The 18,172-nt window shown below is 41.9% G+C and overlaps 1 protein-coding gene across 1 annotated transcript in view; it reads left to right on the top strand.

Annotated features, from left to right (window-relative positions):
• ERI1 (exoribonuclease 1) overlaps positions 1 to 18,172 on the top strand; it is a 116,628-nt gene that overhangs the window by 85,991 nt on the left and 12,465 nt on the right. The window contains exons 4-6 of the mRNA XM_085641009.1: positions 69 to 152; positions 4,210 to 4,319; positions 9,639 to 9,753. Of these exons, the coding sequence (XP_085497135.1) occupies positions 69 to 152; positions 4,210 to 4,319; positions 9,639 to 9,753 (309 nt within the window). The remainder of the gene's footprint in view (positions 1 to 68; positions 153 to 4,209; positions 4,320 to 9,638; positions 9,754 to 18,172) is intronic.

The following is an 18,172-nucleotide window of genomic DNA, read 5'->3' as shown; positions in this document are numbered from 1 at the left end:
ATTGCCATGTGCCGAAATAAAGATTTATTGATGATGATAATATATTCTTTCTTCTTTGCCTTTTGCAGGAAGATACCTTTCAACAGTATGTGAAACCAGAGATAAAAAGAGAACTTTCCGATTTTTGCATTAATCTAACTGGAATTACCCAGGTAATATCAACCAGTTATTGATGTCGTCACCCAAATATGCAAAAGAAAAGTGGTATTGATTCTACTTATTTTTTAGTTTTCGTTTTGCGATCTGTCTACCATTTGATTGAAATATCATGTTACTGTTTTTGTAAAAGTGTCCTGCATATTGGTATAACGTTTACAGTTGGGTGATTTTTATAAGGTGTTGCAGTGTATGATTTCTTGTTAAATTTAAAGTTTGTATGACTTCTCAAACTCTTCTCATGGGTAAAAGTTTTATTGTGTTGGAGATTCTACAACTGAATTTCCTCCTGCGATGGCACATCTTAAATGCCATTTTTATAGCGGTGAAATCAATACATGTTTTACTATGTAAAAAATCCTGAAATGTATTTTTACTTCGCCTAATGCACGGACACACAGGCACACACACATTTCCCTTGCATGCAATCAATGATCATGTTAACATTCTTGTTTAATGTGTGTAACTACTTCAACATTTAAAAGGATCTCTAGACTTGTTTATAAACGCACACCTATACCCCTCCAAGACAACACATATCCATGTGCAATGCAGGCATTGAAGCAGTCACATAATGCATTGTGAAGTGTCTGCTTATTGGTACAAGATCTGTTTTATTCACTGACACTTTGATGACAGAGCGGGTTTGGCAAAAGAAGGTATAGTTAAAAGCATGATAAGTTGTCCTCTCCAGTGAGAGCAGCAATCACAAAAAACCCTGTATACCTTATTTTAGGAGTGAATATATGGAATGATGATGGTGCTATGCAAGTGGGCTAGGTCCTGTTATGTGTTTTTAAAGTCATCATAAAAAGAACACGATTGTCACTCAAACAAGGTGAGATGCTTTATCATAGGATTTCTCTTCACATTGTTCAAGATGAGCCTAGTTCAGGCCTAGATGAGCTGTTCTAAGGTTAGATCTGTATTTTTGCGAAGGGCCATGTATAATAAAATTGTCTAGAGGTGGAGAACATTTGTTTTATTGGTACCCCTCATAGCGAGCTAATAAAGGTTTTTTTTTTCCGCACCTGGTAGCTAGTTTTAATATCACTGCCCTCAGTTTATATATTTTTTTCGCTGCGCCCTCTACTCATCCAGATATCTTTCTTCTCATTGCAGGATTTAGTATATCCTAAACATTTGGAATGAAACATCCCTGAGCTCCTCCCTCTCAGTGAGGAGGTTGTAGCCCGTAGCGGGACTAGGATTTCCCGTCACGAGGAGAATCCCAATGATGAAGCATGTCACCTACGGTGGGTGATGGATTTCGTCCTAACAAAGGGATTTCCCTACAAACATCATGAGACCATCTCTGGTTTTTGTGGGATTTGTTTGCTAATTCAGACCCAAAGGTTTTTTGTGTGTATGATCCAAAAAGGTAGCTGATGAAAATATCTACAACATTCAAACCCCAAAAAAACGCACTGTTGCCAAAATACCCACATGTGCGACAAGCTACAAGTTATTTGGCTCAGAAAACACACCCAGGCCAAAGTAAACACAAGATCGCGGGTTATTGTGATACAGTTACAAATACCGAGCTCTTGACTTTACAACATACATTGTGTTATAGAAGTAGCAACAGCACTTTGTCCGAAGCCTCCTTCCTTTAGGGTGCCCCACTCACTATTCGTTCTGTATTCACCATTATGGGTGGACTATTCTGATTGGCTGAGCTATGAGGATCTGATTGCCGGTTCAAGCAGGTTTTCGGTAGTGGTAGTGGACGAGGAAAGTAATGGAAGGAGGGAATATATGGGAGCAAATGCCTTGGTGAGTACCAAGGCTGTGGACACATTTGATCCTTATTTTTCAGAGCTATTTTGTATGCTGTTGGTTTAAGGTATGGGAGTTACATACTAAATAGTCCCTTGTAACTCCACCAAGAGTTCCATAGTGTGAACGACCATCTTTCAGGATTTCTAACGTACAACAAATGTTAACAAATAATTAGCGAGACACAGTAACAGTCCAGCATCAAGTAAGATTCCTGCGGCGCAAAACTGCTATCAACAAAGCAAAACTTTATCACAGATGCAGCATGTAGCACGAATAACGAGTTTATTATGCATATAGTAACACACAAGAAAAAGAAAACAAAAATGCAGGGCAACCAGTGGTGCTAAGGGGAGTTACAGAATCAAATCACAATTGCCAGCCCAACAAAATTGGTCTGGACTTTGTGATTACCCTTCCCGCCATTTGCTGTTGCCCAAGGCATACATAACTGTTGATCGTTTCACTTTATTTTTTTAATGTAACTCAGTTATCGTATGGTGGCGTGATGTTATTTACAGACAGCACATTTTCCATTGAAATGACCGCTAAATTTGCAGAGGCATACAGTCTTACTGATTAAAAATATATCGCATGCAAATGATAACGTGCTGACGTCTGCTTTCAGTGAATATTTATTGTTGTGCGTCACTAATTAATGTCTTGTTTTGATCCTGTTAAAATCTTTGTTTCCATCACTTTACAGAATTACAAAAAAAGTGCTCCATTTTTGCTTTCCTAGCTGCAAAATGTCGACAGTTCATTTACATTGTGTTACAAAAAATGACCCCCTACAACCTTTCCTTTCACACTGTTAGTTCTCCAGCAAGACTGTCGCATACTCCACTTTACCTTTCTTTCTCTGCAAAGTCCGAAGAATTCGTAAACACCAATCCCCATGTTGAAAAACCAAAGAGCAATTTGTCAGAATACATTGCCTGACATTTGTTCTCTGTCTTTGAAGCACAGCAAATCTAACAAGATAAATACAGAATTTAAAGCACCTTTATTTTTTGCTTGGACTTTCACGACACAGCGAACATAGGCTCACAACCCACCAGTTGGTCTGAGCCAGTTTAGGAAACACTGAGTTTACTTTTTTCTGCACACCATTTTGTGGATTAATGTATCCATTAATAAATACTGTTCTTCTCGCTGCTTGGCAGGGCTTTGGTTGTTTTGATGTTTGCGGTTTTGTGCACCAAGAAGCACACCAGATGCTTGACTGTTACTCTGTCCGGCTACTTGTTCAGTGACTTTGCTGGATTCTAGCAATGTGTAGGAACCATTGTTCAGTTTATTGCTATCTGTACCCGGGTTCTGCCTGAAATGCAAGATTGCCCTCTTCACTCATACTGCATAAAGAGACTAACCGCTTTCCTAGGTTCTTTGTTCCTTCAAGGAAGTAAGACTGTGGGTTACGCTTTCATATCCTCCGTTTCTTTTTTGATATTCACCCAGCATCGCTCATTGCGAAAACATGCCTGTGGTTTTCCCCATCGTGGAGCTCCATGTTTAACTCCTCTTTAGAAAGTTATCTTTCAGTGATTTCTGGAGAAAGTTCTGATTTCTCAAATCTATAGGGTAGCCACTTGAGATTGTAGGTATGCAGTCTATTAAAACTAGTTTAGATATACCAATATTCAGCTTTCAGTCTTAATAGAACACTTCTAAATGGTCACCTGCTCTTAATATTTTATTGTTTGCAATCCTTTTCCAGCGTTTTAAAAATGTAAGCAATTTTTTATTAAGAAAATAAAATTAACAGTACAAGGCAATGATAAGACAATAATTGGGTCTACAGTACAGATTTGCAAATTGCAACACAGAGCGCGCGATAAGCACGGTCTTTTCCAGAGTTTTTGAAGTATGTTAGTTGCCTGTATTAACTCACTCCATTACTTGTTCTCTCAGTTAGTTATACTATCCTTATTACCTGGTAGAGCTGCAGACTGCGTTCCTCTCTTCATATGGTGAGCCACAGCTTGACTCCACTGGACGTCCATGAACTCCAGGTGCAGACGCACTCTGCACCCTTTGATGCAATATTTTTTATAAAACTATGAAAAAACATGTTCTGACCCCACCATATTTTGTAAAGCTGGAGTTAACTGAAATACCGTAGATAGCAGGTATAACTTTTCTTCACTTACCTTCATGTGGCCCTTAGCTTCAGATCACGGTTATTCACTGCTGTGTACTCCGTGTTACATAAGGCTTTTATGCACTCTGGTGGAGTTATCATACTTCATTATTGTTTTTGTATCTTTACAGGACATTGTAGATGCTGCGGATACTTTTCCTCAGGTTCTCCAAAATGTGGTTGACTGGATGAGGCAAAAAGAACTGGGCATCAAGTATAAATATGCCATTTTGACTGACGGGTATGTATTAAAAGCATGAGTAATTTGTGAAACCGTGTACTCGGAGCTCTATTTTACATATAGCTATAATGGTGCATAATGAATCAGTTGCTTACCTGTAATCTTCATTACCCTGGCTTTATTGCTCATTGTTCTCTCAATTTCTCTGCTTGTCCATGAGAGGAGGTTACATCTTTTTCTGGATCCTTCTCTGCAGTTCCCAATGCGTAGAGTCTCCTCTTTCCCATCTGCGTCTTGCTGCATGGAGTTTGAGAGGGTAGATCTTCAGAATTTGTGCTGTTTGAAGGAGGTTGCCTTAGACATTGAAACTTCTATAAGACCTCTATGTTTATATGAGGAGCATTTGGGTAATTTCATAAAGTGATGCTTGCAAATGCATTTGGATCCTCCATCTTGTGATCTTTTCTGCATTCTAGGTTTTTGGAGAGATGGATTTATTACAGATCTCTCTCCTCTGACCCTGCAAGCTGAATGGGCAGCTTTTAGGGGTCTTAAGGATCCTAGGCGTGATATAGCAAAGTTATTGCCTTTCCTGTTTAGACTTAGGAGGCCAACGGTTCCCAGTCCAGTTCCGACTTGGGATCTTGCTATAATTCTAAGAGGTCTTTAGGAAAAGCCCTTTGAGCCTTTGGATTCAGCCAGTAATTCTTGGTTGTTGCCTAAAGTGGCTTTTCTTGTTGCCATAACATCAGCTAAAAGGTTGAGTGAGCTAGTAGCACTAGTTATTTCTTATACTTATCTGAAGTCTTTTCTCAACAGAAACATTTTGTCAAGACCCAAAATTCACTCTTAAAGTGAATTTAAGGTTTTATCTGTCAGAATAGATCATTTTACCTGATTTTCAAGGCTTTTTTGGCAATGCTTCGGATTCACTTTTAGATGTCAAAAGAGCATGAATGTTGTACTTGGATAAAACTAAGGAATTTCATATTTCAAACTCCTTAATTGTCTCTTATGGTTCTGCCAATGGGTGCAAAACTCTTCAGTAGGTGGGTTTAACAGGCCGTAGCTCAAGCCTACAGATCTGTTGGAGAACCAGTTCCCAATAATTTCCAGGGGCGATATACGAGAAGTATCTGTACATCCTGGGCAGAAAACTGTGATGTTTTGTTGCAGAAAAACATGTAGAGCAGCCAGTCAGTCCAGTCCACATTGTTTTGTAGGCTTGATTTGAATGATTCTCTGAAATCTTTGGTTCTGGAATTCTTAAGTAATAGAGGTTATTAAAAATGCATGATTGTATTGGTTGGCGCCTGTTCTTACTAAGCCTTATATGGTATATCCTCGAGCAGTGAAGATTGAGGCAAGGAGGACAAACAAAGGGGTAATGAATCCTTTACTTATCTGTAATCCTCTTTACACTGAGCCATAGTCATCCTTATCCCAGTCCTATACCCTCTCTATGGGCATCTCCATTCCTTCTTTGAGCACCTCACCTATCCTGTTCAGCTTGTTACTAGCAGGCCATGTTGGAAGAAAGTATATCATTTATGCATCACAGCGACGAATGTGGAGAAAGACTTTAATGGAATTTCTGTTGTTGAGCCTCTGCAAAACTGTCTGGAAGTGGGGCCTGCCATGTCTGCATACTATCCACGTAGATGACACTTTACTCTGCCAAAGTTTTTTTACCTTGTCCAGGTCAGCCCGGTCTATCGCCCAAAGTTATCTTTCCATGGCAAAAGGTTCAGGGGTGAATATGAAGGGGGAGAGGGAGAAGAGAGACAGCTCGCTCACCTTCCCAGCCTCACATTTACAAACAAAGCAGAGCGAGCACTGCTACCAAATGTCCAAAGGATGTCACTCACACATCTTTAAAAAAAAAAAAAACACCTGTAGGTTGAAAAAAAAAACCTCACCCACCAACCTTGGTAGCATGGTTCATCATTGGGATCCCACTCAGCCACCTAGCCAGTCACAGGTGTGCTTCAATGTCTGATTATAGTGGAGCTGTTTTAGGGAGTAATTCTTTTTTCTCCATAAGAGATAAACAAGTTCATTAAAATTGCCTTCTGGGTTACCCTCCTTCTCGTGGTGTATATTTTAATAATGGTACCCTTAGACAAGGTTAAAATCAGTGGTGGATGTGTAGTGGTATTTAAAATAATTTGTCTAAGAATATTTCAAGGTCATCAGGGCAAGAATCTCTGCAGAACAGAGCTGGCTCTATCTCGGTGCCCCCTTGAAAGGCTGGGGCCCTGGGCCAGAGCCCACTTTGCCCATGCCTTAAGACATCTCTGCTAAACGGAGATCAACAGTAAGCGAATCAGACCTGATCCTGCTTCAGTATGAACAACACAGCAGAACTGCAAGGCTATGTCCCCGTCATATGGGAATATAAGCAACCCTAGACCGGTTGCGGCTTGTTTGGGCCTCACTAGTGAGGTGCAGCTTCAGATCAGTGGTGCTGGACATATAGTGCTCCCATTGTCGACGACCTGGATAGACGTTTTGGGGGGGGGGGGGGCTCAGCGTTTGAGGAAACAACCTGGTGCATGGACAGTGATTGAGTTTTTTTTCTGGACTTACTGGCAGGTTATTTAATGATGTTTTTATTTCATGTTGTAGTGAATAAATGATGGCCCTTTCTCTGGTGGGCCTAGCATATCAGGTGCTGCAGATCTCCCCGCCTCCACCCATTGCACTGGTCTTTGCCTTTTGTGCATCAAGGGGTGCACATGCATATTATATGTATTTGGGATTTACTGCTACTGAGACATTCTGCACTTCTGTTTTGCGTGGTGGTGCCTGAAGTAATGACATGATTATTGGTTTTCCCATCAGCAGAGGCTCAACTGTTTTTTTTTATTTTTTTGTTTGTTTTTTAGCAAATACATTTAGACTGCAAAATACACTGTTTGGCCCCATTTTCCTTGGGAAGATGGCTCTCCACAGCTTTGCTAGTGCATAGTGGGTCCCTGATAGTACTACATGAAATATTTTCAAAGGTTAGCCGTCTTGGCGAGGAAAAACCTCCACACTTCTAGTGCTCCATCTAATCTCTTTTTAAGCCATGATCATTTTTAAATCTAAAAAGTCCTACCTCTGTAAGTTAACAAAAAGTTGGCAAGTGGGTATTCTAGAGACAAATTTCGCTATTTCAAAGAACTAATATAATGTATGTTCCGACAGCAAACTTCAGCTTCTCTCAAACATTGATTATTCAATTGACTTTCATATATTGAGGAGTCAACATTCATCAGCCATTGCTTGATTGCAGAAATCATTCATGACTTATGGGGTGTCGTTCTTGCACAGACATACAGCCCTTTGATTGGCGCTGCAGTAGTCAGATGAGACCCCATTCGGGATTCTCCTTAGACCTTTCAAAAGTGTGTCACTTAGGAGCAATTAAGGTGAGCGAGGTTGAGACCTGGCCTCCAGGACCAATTTTAGCCTTGGCAAAATGCTCAAACCAGCCCCGCTCCCTTCATCTCTTTGCACGCACACACTCTTGCCATCCTCCATTCTCATTCCTTGTCTCCTCTCTCTTTTCTTTCACCGATTTACTTTCTCTCTGTCTTCTCCTTCCTTACTTACTTACTCACTCTCCTAAAGCATCACATGCCTTCTACAGTTAATTTCTGGGAGCTGGAGAAAGTGACTGAGGCACCAGAAGTGGCTCCTATCCTAAAGCTTCCAAGGGCTTCATCCCACTGGTGAAATGCCCTGTGGAATAAAAGGCCTGTCCAGCCTTAGTGAGGCTGCAGATAGTCAGGTAGACACCTGCATTTGCTGTTGTGCTGCGTAGCATTTCATCAGTCCATTGATGTAGAAATTGGGATCTTTGACCCTCTTCAGAAATTTCCACAAGACTCACCAGCACAGTAGCCTGTGGTACCACTTGGCTTCTTTTCCAGTATAGTGCTATGCCACCCCTTTGCTGCAGTGGGGAGATGGGTGCAGGTTGATACTACCTTGGCAGGCTAAGCAGCTAGTGTACTACAGAGGCATAGAATGACCTGCTTCCAGCTGGTTGCATCCCGCTGCCCATGCCACCAAATAAATACAGTCCCTGCAGCTACATTAGGTGGTAGGTAATCCATGCAGAGTGCAGGAGAAGCTGCCGTGGATAGCTTGGAGCACACCTGCACACCTATTCCTTAATCCACTCACCAATTAATTCAGCCACATATCCCATGCCAAAATCCATTCAGTTTATCAGTGAAGCAGCCATTCACTGACTCAGATCTGCCCTCCTCAATGTATCCACCCATCTACCCTATCAACCAATCCATCCATCTCTCCACCACAGACTCACAAATCGCGGACACTTTAACTTGAAAAGGTAGTTCTATTGTCTTTGTCGGTGTTTGTCCTACATAGTTGACTGAAGAAGGCCTAGACCTGGGTGATGTGTCCATTTTGCGTACGATACATGCATGAACAGAGTTGCCATTCAAAGCTCTGCATTAACTGCTGTCAATAAGTTTTTGGTCCTATCTCATAAGGTTGGTAGTAAGAGAATTTGAAGACGAAAATCAACAGTCACCCAAAAATGGCATAATCCTTTGGTTGCTTAGTTATTTTTTTTAATGTGTTAATAGAAGACTTTCACTTGCAGCATCCTTTTAGCAATATCCTTTCTGATAATGAAACTGTTTTTGAGAAAAGGTTTTAAGGGCTTTTTGGGTGCTTGACGTTTAGTTTTTTGTGGACATGATGAGTTATCCAAAGTTTGAAAATAATGTAATTGCACTTTTTCACAATTCTGTTTTCTGTTGCTTGATATTTTACTAAGGGAGATCAGATCAGAATATGCTTTATTCGATTTAAGAAATAGTAAACCACTAAGGGAAATCAACACTACCTCCATATGAATTATTGTCTATAACATTAAGTTAGTGAAGTCTGACGCTTTTGGCCTTAAAGTGCACCGTTAGCATGTACTTTTTCCTTGTGGGTGTACTTCCATAATTTGTGTAGCACCAACCTTCAAAAAGCTCAACCTGTAATCCACTGATTTTAGATTAACACTCCTCTATACCCATCAGGGCGAGTGGTTGGTATTACATTGTAATTTCTCAAGCTGGTTGCCATGTTTATGCAAATTACATGCCCCACCTCCCATATGAAAATTACAGTAGCTGCCCAATTCATTCTAGAGATTATCTAGGGAATCTGTTGGAAGATGTAATATGACAAAATTATGTGTGAATTTGTTACCTTTTGGGTCTTGTATTGTTCTCGATCATAACAATACGTAGACTAAAACATTTTGTCTTCTGCATCCAGGTTTCTAGTAAAGATCTTATTTGGCATTTTCCTGGTGCTCAAGTCTCAGTTTGCTTTTGGTTTGCTTCCCCTTATCCTTTGCAGATCTTGGGATATGAGCAAATTCCTGAATATGCAGTGTCGCACCAGTCGGCTCAAGTACCCTCGTTTTGCAAAAAAATGGATCAATATACGGAAAGCTTATGGAAATTTTTATAAGGTCTGTATAGTGTTGGTGCTTGAAAATGTGAACATTGAATTTTAACTTAATGACAGTCATACAGGGTCAATCCAATTAAGTGAACTGATCTAGCAAACTAGCGTATATTGATAAGTACTGTACATTTTCATGTTTCATTTAACAAGCAGGCGCAAATTTCATATCATTGCCCTTGCTGATGTGCGACGCTTAGAGGTCCACATAATTTCCACTGCTGTCAAGGTGGCATATTTGTAAAGATGTGTGTTCAAACACACTAGACTCCCGTTACTGTGAGGTCACTTTCCTCTCTGTGAATTTGAGTGCATCAGAGGTGAAGGCCTTTAGGGCCACCATGTTTCACATTTTTATGACTTCTGGTACCACACCCCTCACTGTGAATGGATTTTTGACTTGGTTTGGATCAAGCTATGCCATTGGCTCGTTCCTGTAACATCAGCACCATATCAATGAGGATCAAATGGTTCTGGATCCTAAGGAGTTAATGCTATGCAGGGCATGGTGCTTTTGATGGGCCTGGGCACTCTGTCCTGCAGCTCTTCCCGATTCCCTCATCGACTTTAGCCTTCACACAGCTAGGACAAGTATGACAGAATGTCACTGTATTGAGGAAACCAGGGCTAAGAACGCTCCGGGGAATTTACAGTGATAGGGGCACCTTTAAACTCAGATTTGTGTGCATTGTGGTCTTATAAGCCTAACAGTGACAACAACTTGCTGAGGTGGGTAACTGGATTCTGCCCTTAGATTTTTAAGCTAGTTTGCTAATTGATATGGCAGTGGGGTGGATAATACTCTCAAAGTGGAGTTTTCTAATTTTAAGTGCCTCTGTCAGCTTATACAGGTTTGTTTTCTTAGCATGATCCTGAACAAATTCCAACATTTGCCTTATGACTGACAGACCTCCAAGACGTCTGATTAACAATGACCACTTCTAAATAATTGATGATGCCTCTATTGTTTTTTAATTACACTCAACTAGACCCTATGTTCACATGAGACAAGCTGCATTACCCACTGGCAGTGCATTTCCAGGGTGCTAGTAAACCAAGTGTTGGAATACAGGTCTCCTGGACTAAACTGAAATCCTTCCTGTCTGTGGCCCTGGCAGTTAATATAAAAAAATTAGACCACATGTGCAGAAAGTTGTTCACCTCCATGAGGCTGCTGCCTCTTGCATACTCCTTTGATACTAACATGTTTTTTTGGCAAAATGGCAGGGTTGATGGTAGCACACTAACCTAACAAATTGAAAGGAGAGTTCCTTCTAGATCTTTTGGATGGTTTTTGCGTGTCTAAGTAGTCCTTGCATTCCAATGTGTCCGTAGTTGACATTGTTCCCATGTTGATGGAAATTAGGGCTGTCCTCCTGTTCCAGGTGATGTTCCCAGATGGCCTCTGTATGTGGCTTTCGATGGCCAGTGACTGTTCTGGTGGAGAAAGTGGATATCGCTCAGGAGAATATTTAGGGGATAAAAATGTCTGCTTGCTCTTGAACATTAGCATTCCATGTGAGGCCATCTACCTGCAGGACCACAAGTTCAGAGGCTACAACATGCTACTGGTATTTATGCCCAAGCTCTTGCTATAGGAGTAGCTACTCCATGGCTGCTAGCTGAACGAAAAAGAGGTAGAAACAGGATAAGACAGTAGATGCATGAGAGGTATTTGTCATCCACACCCACAACAATAAAACTTGAAATGTTCATCTCACAGACATGCACTTCCACAGTAGTGATAAGGTTGCCAAGGTTATGGCTAAAAGGGAATATCACCACTTATGACTGCTACTGGTTTTCTACCTTTATTGCAGAATCTCCTCATGTCCCACATTCTCAATGTATCTCTTACCTTCTACAGACATCTTGAAGAGCAAGGTACTTTTTTGGTACAGAAAGGGGACCTTGAAAGAGCTTTCCTGTTCCCGGTGGACTGAGGAGTTTATTTCAGCCGTTTACCATTGCCTAAGAAGAGACTGGAGACATTTATCCGATACTGAATCTGATATTATTTTAACTGATTCATTCAAAAGCAGAACTTCAGGATGGAGACTGTGGCATTGATTCTACAGGAGCTAGAGGACAGGCTTGACCTCTAGTTTCAATGCTTCCATATACCTATAGCAGGGTGATACAGGGCGTGTCTGCGATACATGGTGGAAGGGCAGCATTTTCTGTTTGCGGTTCCACAGTTTGAGCACCCAGAGTCTCCACAACAGTCATTTCAGTAGTTGCCTTGAATTTCCAGAAGCAGGGTATCCATGGATTTTTCCTGTGGCAATGACTGGTGTAAGTATTTCTGTCTGAAACACAATCATGTTTTTGCACAATTTAAGATTTCCAGTGAATGCCCTGTCTTCCAGCTCCTGGATCGAGTACAGAGTATTTGTAGTTGGGTACCTCTTTTCCCTCTGAACAGACATTTAGGCTCTATTAAATTTCTGTGTCTCTTTGGTTTAATGCTATCAGGCCTTTTTGTTTTTTTTAATGGTACAATGTAGAGGATGGGCCCATGCAATGGTACATCAGGTTACAAGGAAAACCTTTCTTTGGGTAGCTTCAGAATCCCTCATTTTTATTCCCACTAAGGTCTGCAACTGTCCCTCTTTAGTGCTCTTCGCTATTCAGTTGGTGAGCCATTTAGGCCGGACTGTAGGCCTTACCGGATGAGGACAGACCTGTGTGATCTTGTGGTGACAATCCATGTTCCACATCGGTATCCCAGAGCTCAAAGGGATTTTTCTTCCTGAAAACAAGTATACTTCAGCTCTGGGACTGGTAGACAGTCCAACAGTTTCCCATTTGTTAATTTTATACTCTCGGTTTCATTATTTTCTTCTCCTTTTATGTATTTATATAGTAGAGCATTCTGCAGTTCCCCAAAGAGGTCTACAGGCCACATGCCTGTTACCTAATTCATCTGCAGTGCTCTGCATCTGGCATAGCCACTGGTTCAAAACAGGGTGGCCATCTTGGACTAGTACTGTCAATAGTGTATCATTGCTTTACGATTCCAAGATGCCCACCAAATTTGAAAGCATGATATCATCTAGCTTGAGTCAGAACAACAATAGCACACTATGCACAATAACATTCCTAGTTGCCACCTGGTGGAATATATACTAAGTAACCCCTTTGGAAAGGTATTGGGCAAAGTGTAATTGTTTTACCACTCTATGATGGATAACACGTGCTTCTAAATATGGCAATTATGTTGGAAATTTTAAACAACAATATACTGTGCACAACACCATTTAAAGGTGGCCGCTTGCAGCACAGGTTAATTTATTTTTTATGCAATCATTTCCCTGCCATGGTTAGATAGCAACTCCTTTTTTTCTGCTTTTCTTATTTTATTTTGCAAACGCCTGTGGAGTGTGCGTGTGTTTAATTGTACATGGGTAAGCGTGTGCTGCAAGAACAAGTCAGAGTGTGGATGAATGGATGCACCATTGCAAGGATGAGCAACACACTGTACATATGATGACTCATTGAGCACCAAAACTCACCAATGACTGATGGTTTGCTTTCAGTTATAAACTGGATCGATTGACATTGCCAATACGTGCTGGGATTCTGGAGACTGCACGATGTCCCTGCACTTTGTCAACAAGTGGGAAGGACGAGGTACTAGACCCTTTTGCACAGAGGCAGTGACGCTGGGGTTCTGACCCTGAGAGTAATGGATATGATCCTCTTTACGTCTTCTGTCCCAGGGAACTTCAAGGCAGACTCCCTGAGCAGCATGTGCTTGCAGTCTACCAGCAGAAACTGCGTTTTTGCATATATTCTTCTAGCTTTCCGTGCCTATGTTGGTTTGCCTCCTTCAACATCACTGCTCCAAGGCAGAAGGGAGATTGCACATACCGAACAAAAGAGGTAGCTTTCTTCTGCTTTGGGAAAAATTCTAGGACTACATGGGCAAACTAATCGTTTTTCTCTACAGTTTTTAGGGATGAAAGTGTTGGAAGGATCAAGCAAATAGACTAAATCCAGACAGTATTGTCTTGGGAATGAATTTCTGTTCTGAGTAAGCATAGAAAGAGGTGCCTGAAGGTAGTAAGGGTCGAGGTGACTGCCTCTGTGATCTTGAGAAGAGTGCCAGTTCTGGATATCTCTCAAGCTTCCACATGAATATCTGTGCATACATTTGCTAAGCATTACAATCTCAAATGTAATGCAATGTTGGAGGCAGTTTCCAATAGTGCGCCTCCAACCAATTGTTGATTTGAATCATGGTTCTGGTACACACAGCCGCCTCATGCACAGTAACTGCTTTAGTAGTCTTTCTAAGATAATAAGCTGTAGGGAGGTTTTAGCTGCTTGAAAGACCATTTACTTAACTTTGGATGAGGATCTTCTGGATTAATATTTGATCTTTCCACACAGTACTCATTGTCCATTTTAATACCATCCACTGAGACGGTTTATATCCTTCCGTAGTGTTTTCTGTTTGAGTAACTCGTCTGTTTTTTGAGCTGGCATCAGTTTGGCTGAAGCTGCTGCTTCTTCACCAGCTCATGACGGGTAAGGTACTGCAGAAGAAAATGCCTCATCCTTGTAAAGATTTCTATGGTGAATAATCCACATCACAATTATGCATCTATCATAAAAATCATCACGGAAGCCAAGTAACTTTTTTCTTTGCATTTACTGCAGTGTTTGGCATTCATGCTGATGTGAAAAGCACCAAATGAGGTCAGAAGTAGATATATTGAAGGCTGGAAAGAAAGGAGCCCTAAAAGAAACGTGGATCTGAATGCCCTTGAAGTCAGCTCATCTACCTATTTGACAACATTAGCCTCAACAGCCGCAGCACCAAAGCCCAGTGTATCACCACCAAAGCCTTCATGGTGGAGGGGAGAGCAAATGCTTTTAGCCTGTGGCAGAAAACTGCTAGCAGTGGTCACACAGCTAGCAGTGCTCACACAGTGTATTTCCTTACACATCTAGAGTGCTGCATCTGGGAGGTTTGTAGAAAATATCTGTTTGTTCTTAGGAGTGGTTACACTTTGAGGATCAGACAATTGCCTCCATTTGCCCTTCCAGCAGTGACCAAGCAATGCAATCTATAACACCTGTTGAAGGATGTTTTCCTAATCCAACAAACATTCCAAACAAAAGTGCTAAAACTAGTGGCAAGAAGTGAATTTACACAAGGTACTTCTCGTAACAAGAAAAGTGTCTAGAATCATATTGGACCAGTCAACAAGTGGGCGAAAAAAGAAACATTAATTGTCAGTTTTACACCAGATCTTTTTGCAGATTATACAGGCAGATCAGATGCACACCATAGGCCTACAACGTGCACATTTTCTGATGGATACTCTAATCGCAATTTTCTCACCTTTAGAATATACCCCCGGGGCCGGGCTGGATCCTGATGTTTTTCTGAGCACCTCTCAATCATGCCACTAGGTGGTACCATGTGGCTCCACATTGGCTTCATTCTACCCTGTAAGTGACATAGCGGAGCTGCACATAAGTGGCACCCCTGCATGCCAACACCAGTTCCTTTCTTTCCCCACCTTCGAATGCAGACCGAAGCTCTGTTCTGCGAGTAGAAAATGTTTGAGAAACCAATGTTCTCTTAGACCAATCTAGTTTTGCAGTTGGAAACGCATTTTGCTTAGTTTGCTAATATACGCATACCCTTTGAGACATGGCCAGCAAGATCTTGCCAGCAGCCATTCTGAAAGAGTTTAGGGCGGTCATTATTAGTTGGAGCTAAATATGATTCATGATGTCCTAGGTATTACTGATTGCTATGGCTGAGCAGTCGGCACTAGTGTGGTGCTCCATTGCCATATATGGATGCACTCCACTTTTATTCTGGAGAGGTGCAAGCATCCCTTTGGCTATGCCTGTTGAAGGGGCCTGCCTATTAAGCAACTTGACCTCTGCCAGGCAGTTTTATCTGTTTCGGCACTTCCGAGGCTGATCCAGGGGGTGGGCGTATATGCAACGCCAAGCACCTCTGTTTCCACTTCAGTTATCCCAATCCTTTTGTGGCTGGGGCGGTAGACCAGGCAGACAATGGGCAGATCACTAGGTGCACTGCTCTACCCAGTTACCTCCCCTATGGCATCAGTCTCCAATCTGCTTTACCTTGCCCTTAGTGGTGCACAACCACTATGTGGAAGGCAGGGTTCAACATTTTCTCCCTGGGTGGCAATCCTCATATTGGACAAATTGTTCCTCCAAATCCCCCAGCAGGTCTATGCTCTTACATTCCTTTCCAACCCACAGCAGCCTTCTTCCACAAGAGAGAAGCTTTCAGAGGAGCAAAGGAGCATCTGTTCATCTTACTGCAAGAAGTGCAAGCTCCCAAACCTGCTCAATGTACATCTCCATGCATGGTGATAGAGCTGCCGCAGTTGATGGCGTTTGATTTGCCATCCGACGACGTGGTTGTCATCCTTGCTGCTATGCGTCCTTCCACAAAGTCTGTTAACACTGGGTGCTGGGTCAAATTTGTGACATGGTGTGGGGTCTGCAGGACAGACCATTTGCAAGCCAAGCTGTTGGATGTGTTCTTTTTTGGCCCAGCAAGACCTTGCAGTGGGCACAGTTTAAGGTTTATCAGACAATGTGGACCTGCTTCAGTTACCAAGCAGCCTTCATTAGTTAAATCGTCTGTAGTGGTGCAGTTTATTAAAGGATCACTCCCAAACCCTTTGTGAAAACATAGCAGGATAACAGTGGGACCTTAATGTGGTCCTGACATTTCTCATTTGTTCTTCCTTAGAGCAGATTCACTGTTATTTGTTTTGTCTTCCTTGTCGCAATCACTTAAGCTCTTCGCATGAGGAATCTCCAAGCTGTCTCAGTGCAAAAGCCCTACCTCACCTTCTTTGCGGACAAATTAGTGCTGAGAAATAGGGCAACTGAAAGTCGTGAATTATTTCCATGTTTGGCAATCAATCACCCTCCCAAAGTTCTTTGCCCAGCCTTTCCCCTAGGAGAGACCCCATTATCCTGACCCCAAAAGACCACTGGAGGAACAGTTAGTTAGTTTTTGTGGTTTTCGTTCGGGCAAAGAAAGGTGCAAAAGTGAGGTGGTGCAGAAACAGACTCTGCCAAGGTGGATCTTCCTTTAGATTAAGGTTTGCTATGCATTGGACAAAAAGCAGCCCCTGGAAAGATTGAGGACCCATTCCACCAGGGCCAAGGATGCGGTCACTGAGCAAGCATTTGGGGTGGCTGCTCTTGATGTCCGCCAGACCCAATGTGTGCGTCCGTGCACATGTTTACGAAGCTCTACTGCCTTGATAGCCACATCGAATGGGAATGGCATTTCACCAGTTTGGTCCTGCTGGACATTTTGGTCAGAGCGCCCTCCACCTTGGCAGTTATTACTTTGATATTTATTCCAAAAGGAAGGAATCTATAGATAATGGTTTCCATCAGAAAAAAAGTTCTTAGCTTTGGTAATCTTGTGTCTGGTGGATACTAAAACTGTAGATACCTCAGTTCCCTCCCACCTCCCCATTTTGTGGAGAGGTCTCTTTTTACCATCTAAAAGGTCCCAAATTAGACATACACCCTCCGGTAAATCCAATTATTTTGTGCTCTGTGTCCAAGAGTGTGGAAAAAGTCAAGCAACAAACTGACGGCAGAGCAAGGGTGGTGCTTATATGTGGCACTGCTTTGTCACTTCAAGGGTGGGACTAAGTCAACGCAGAGTCGCATTGCTTCACCTAGTAATGTGTGGGAGTTGTTTTATGAAAAAATTGCTTGATTCAGTCTTGTGAATATTCCAAAGGTAAGACCTCTGTGATTAGAGTATCCACCAGAAAGAGCATTCCCAAAGAAAGCATGGGAAAGTTCTGAGATTAGCAGTGCAAAAAAAAACATTTTAGTTCAAACTCCTCCCTTGTGGCCTAGAGTTGGATGCCGCCAGAATGCTTTCCAGGTGCATGGCAGTGATGTCAGGTCATCTCAATTGAAAACAAATTTACTTCTGCTACCTAGATGATTTGGTCTTAATAGCAGATTCTGAAATGATAGTGAAGTAACACTATGCCAGTGAAGTAACATTATGACACTGCTGTAATAACAATAGTTAGGGCTGCATGGGCAATGCTAGCAAGTCAGCATTCACTATTTGGAAATGTTTACAGATGCAAAATTGACATAATTTTCCATGAATTATAGATTAACACATTGGCAGCCATGTTGTTCGAAAATGTTTGACGTCAGTTGCTTGTGTTCCGGTTCATGGAGGACCTGGCTTAGCAGCTCTAGCTGGACTGTTCCGCTTGGAGCAGGGCCAAGACAGATTTGCATATAGCTGGGTCCAAACTAAGGTGGCATGGTGTGCAAAATAACGATGGATTGGGATGAGGCCCGAGTGATTATCAATGGCTGAGATTAATTCAAGCATTCCACCCATCACTGTTTTGTATACGAAAATGGTT

The sequence above is a fragment of the Triturus cristatus genome, chromosome 2_2 (genome assembly GCF_964204655.1).
Source record: "Triturus cristatus chromosome 2_2, aTriCri1.1, whole genome shotgun sequence".
Taxonomy (NCBI): domain Eukaryota; kingdom Metazoa; phylum Chordata; class Amphibia; order Caudata; family Salamandridae; genus Triturus; species Triturus cristatus.
This window is presented reverse-complemented; position numbering and strand designations above follow the sequence as displayed.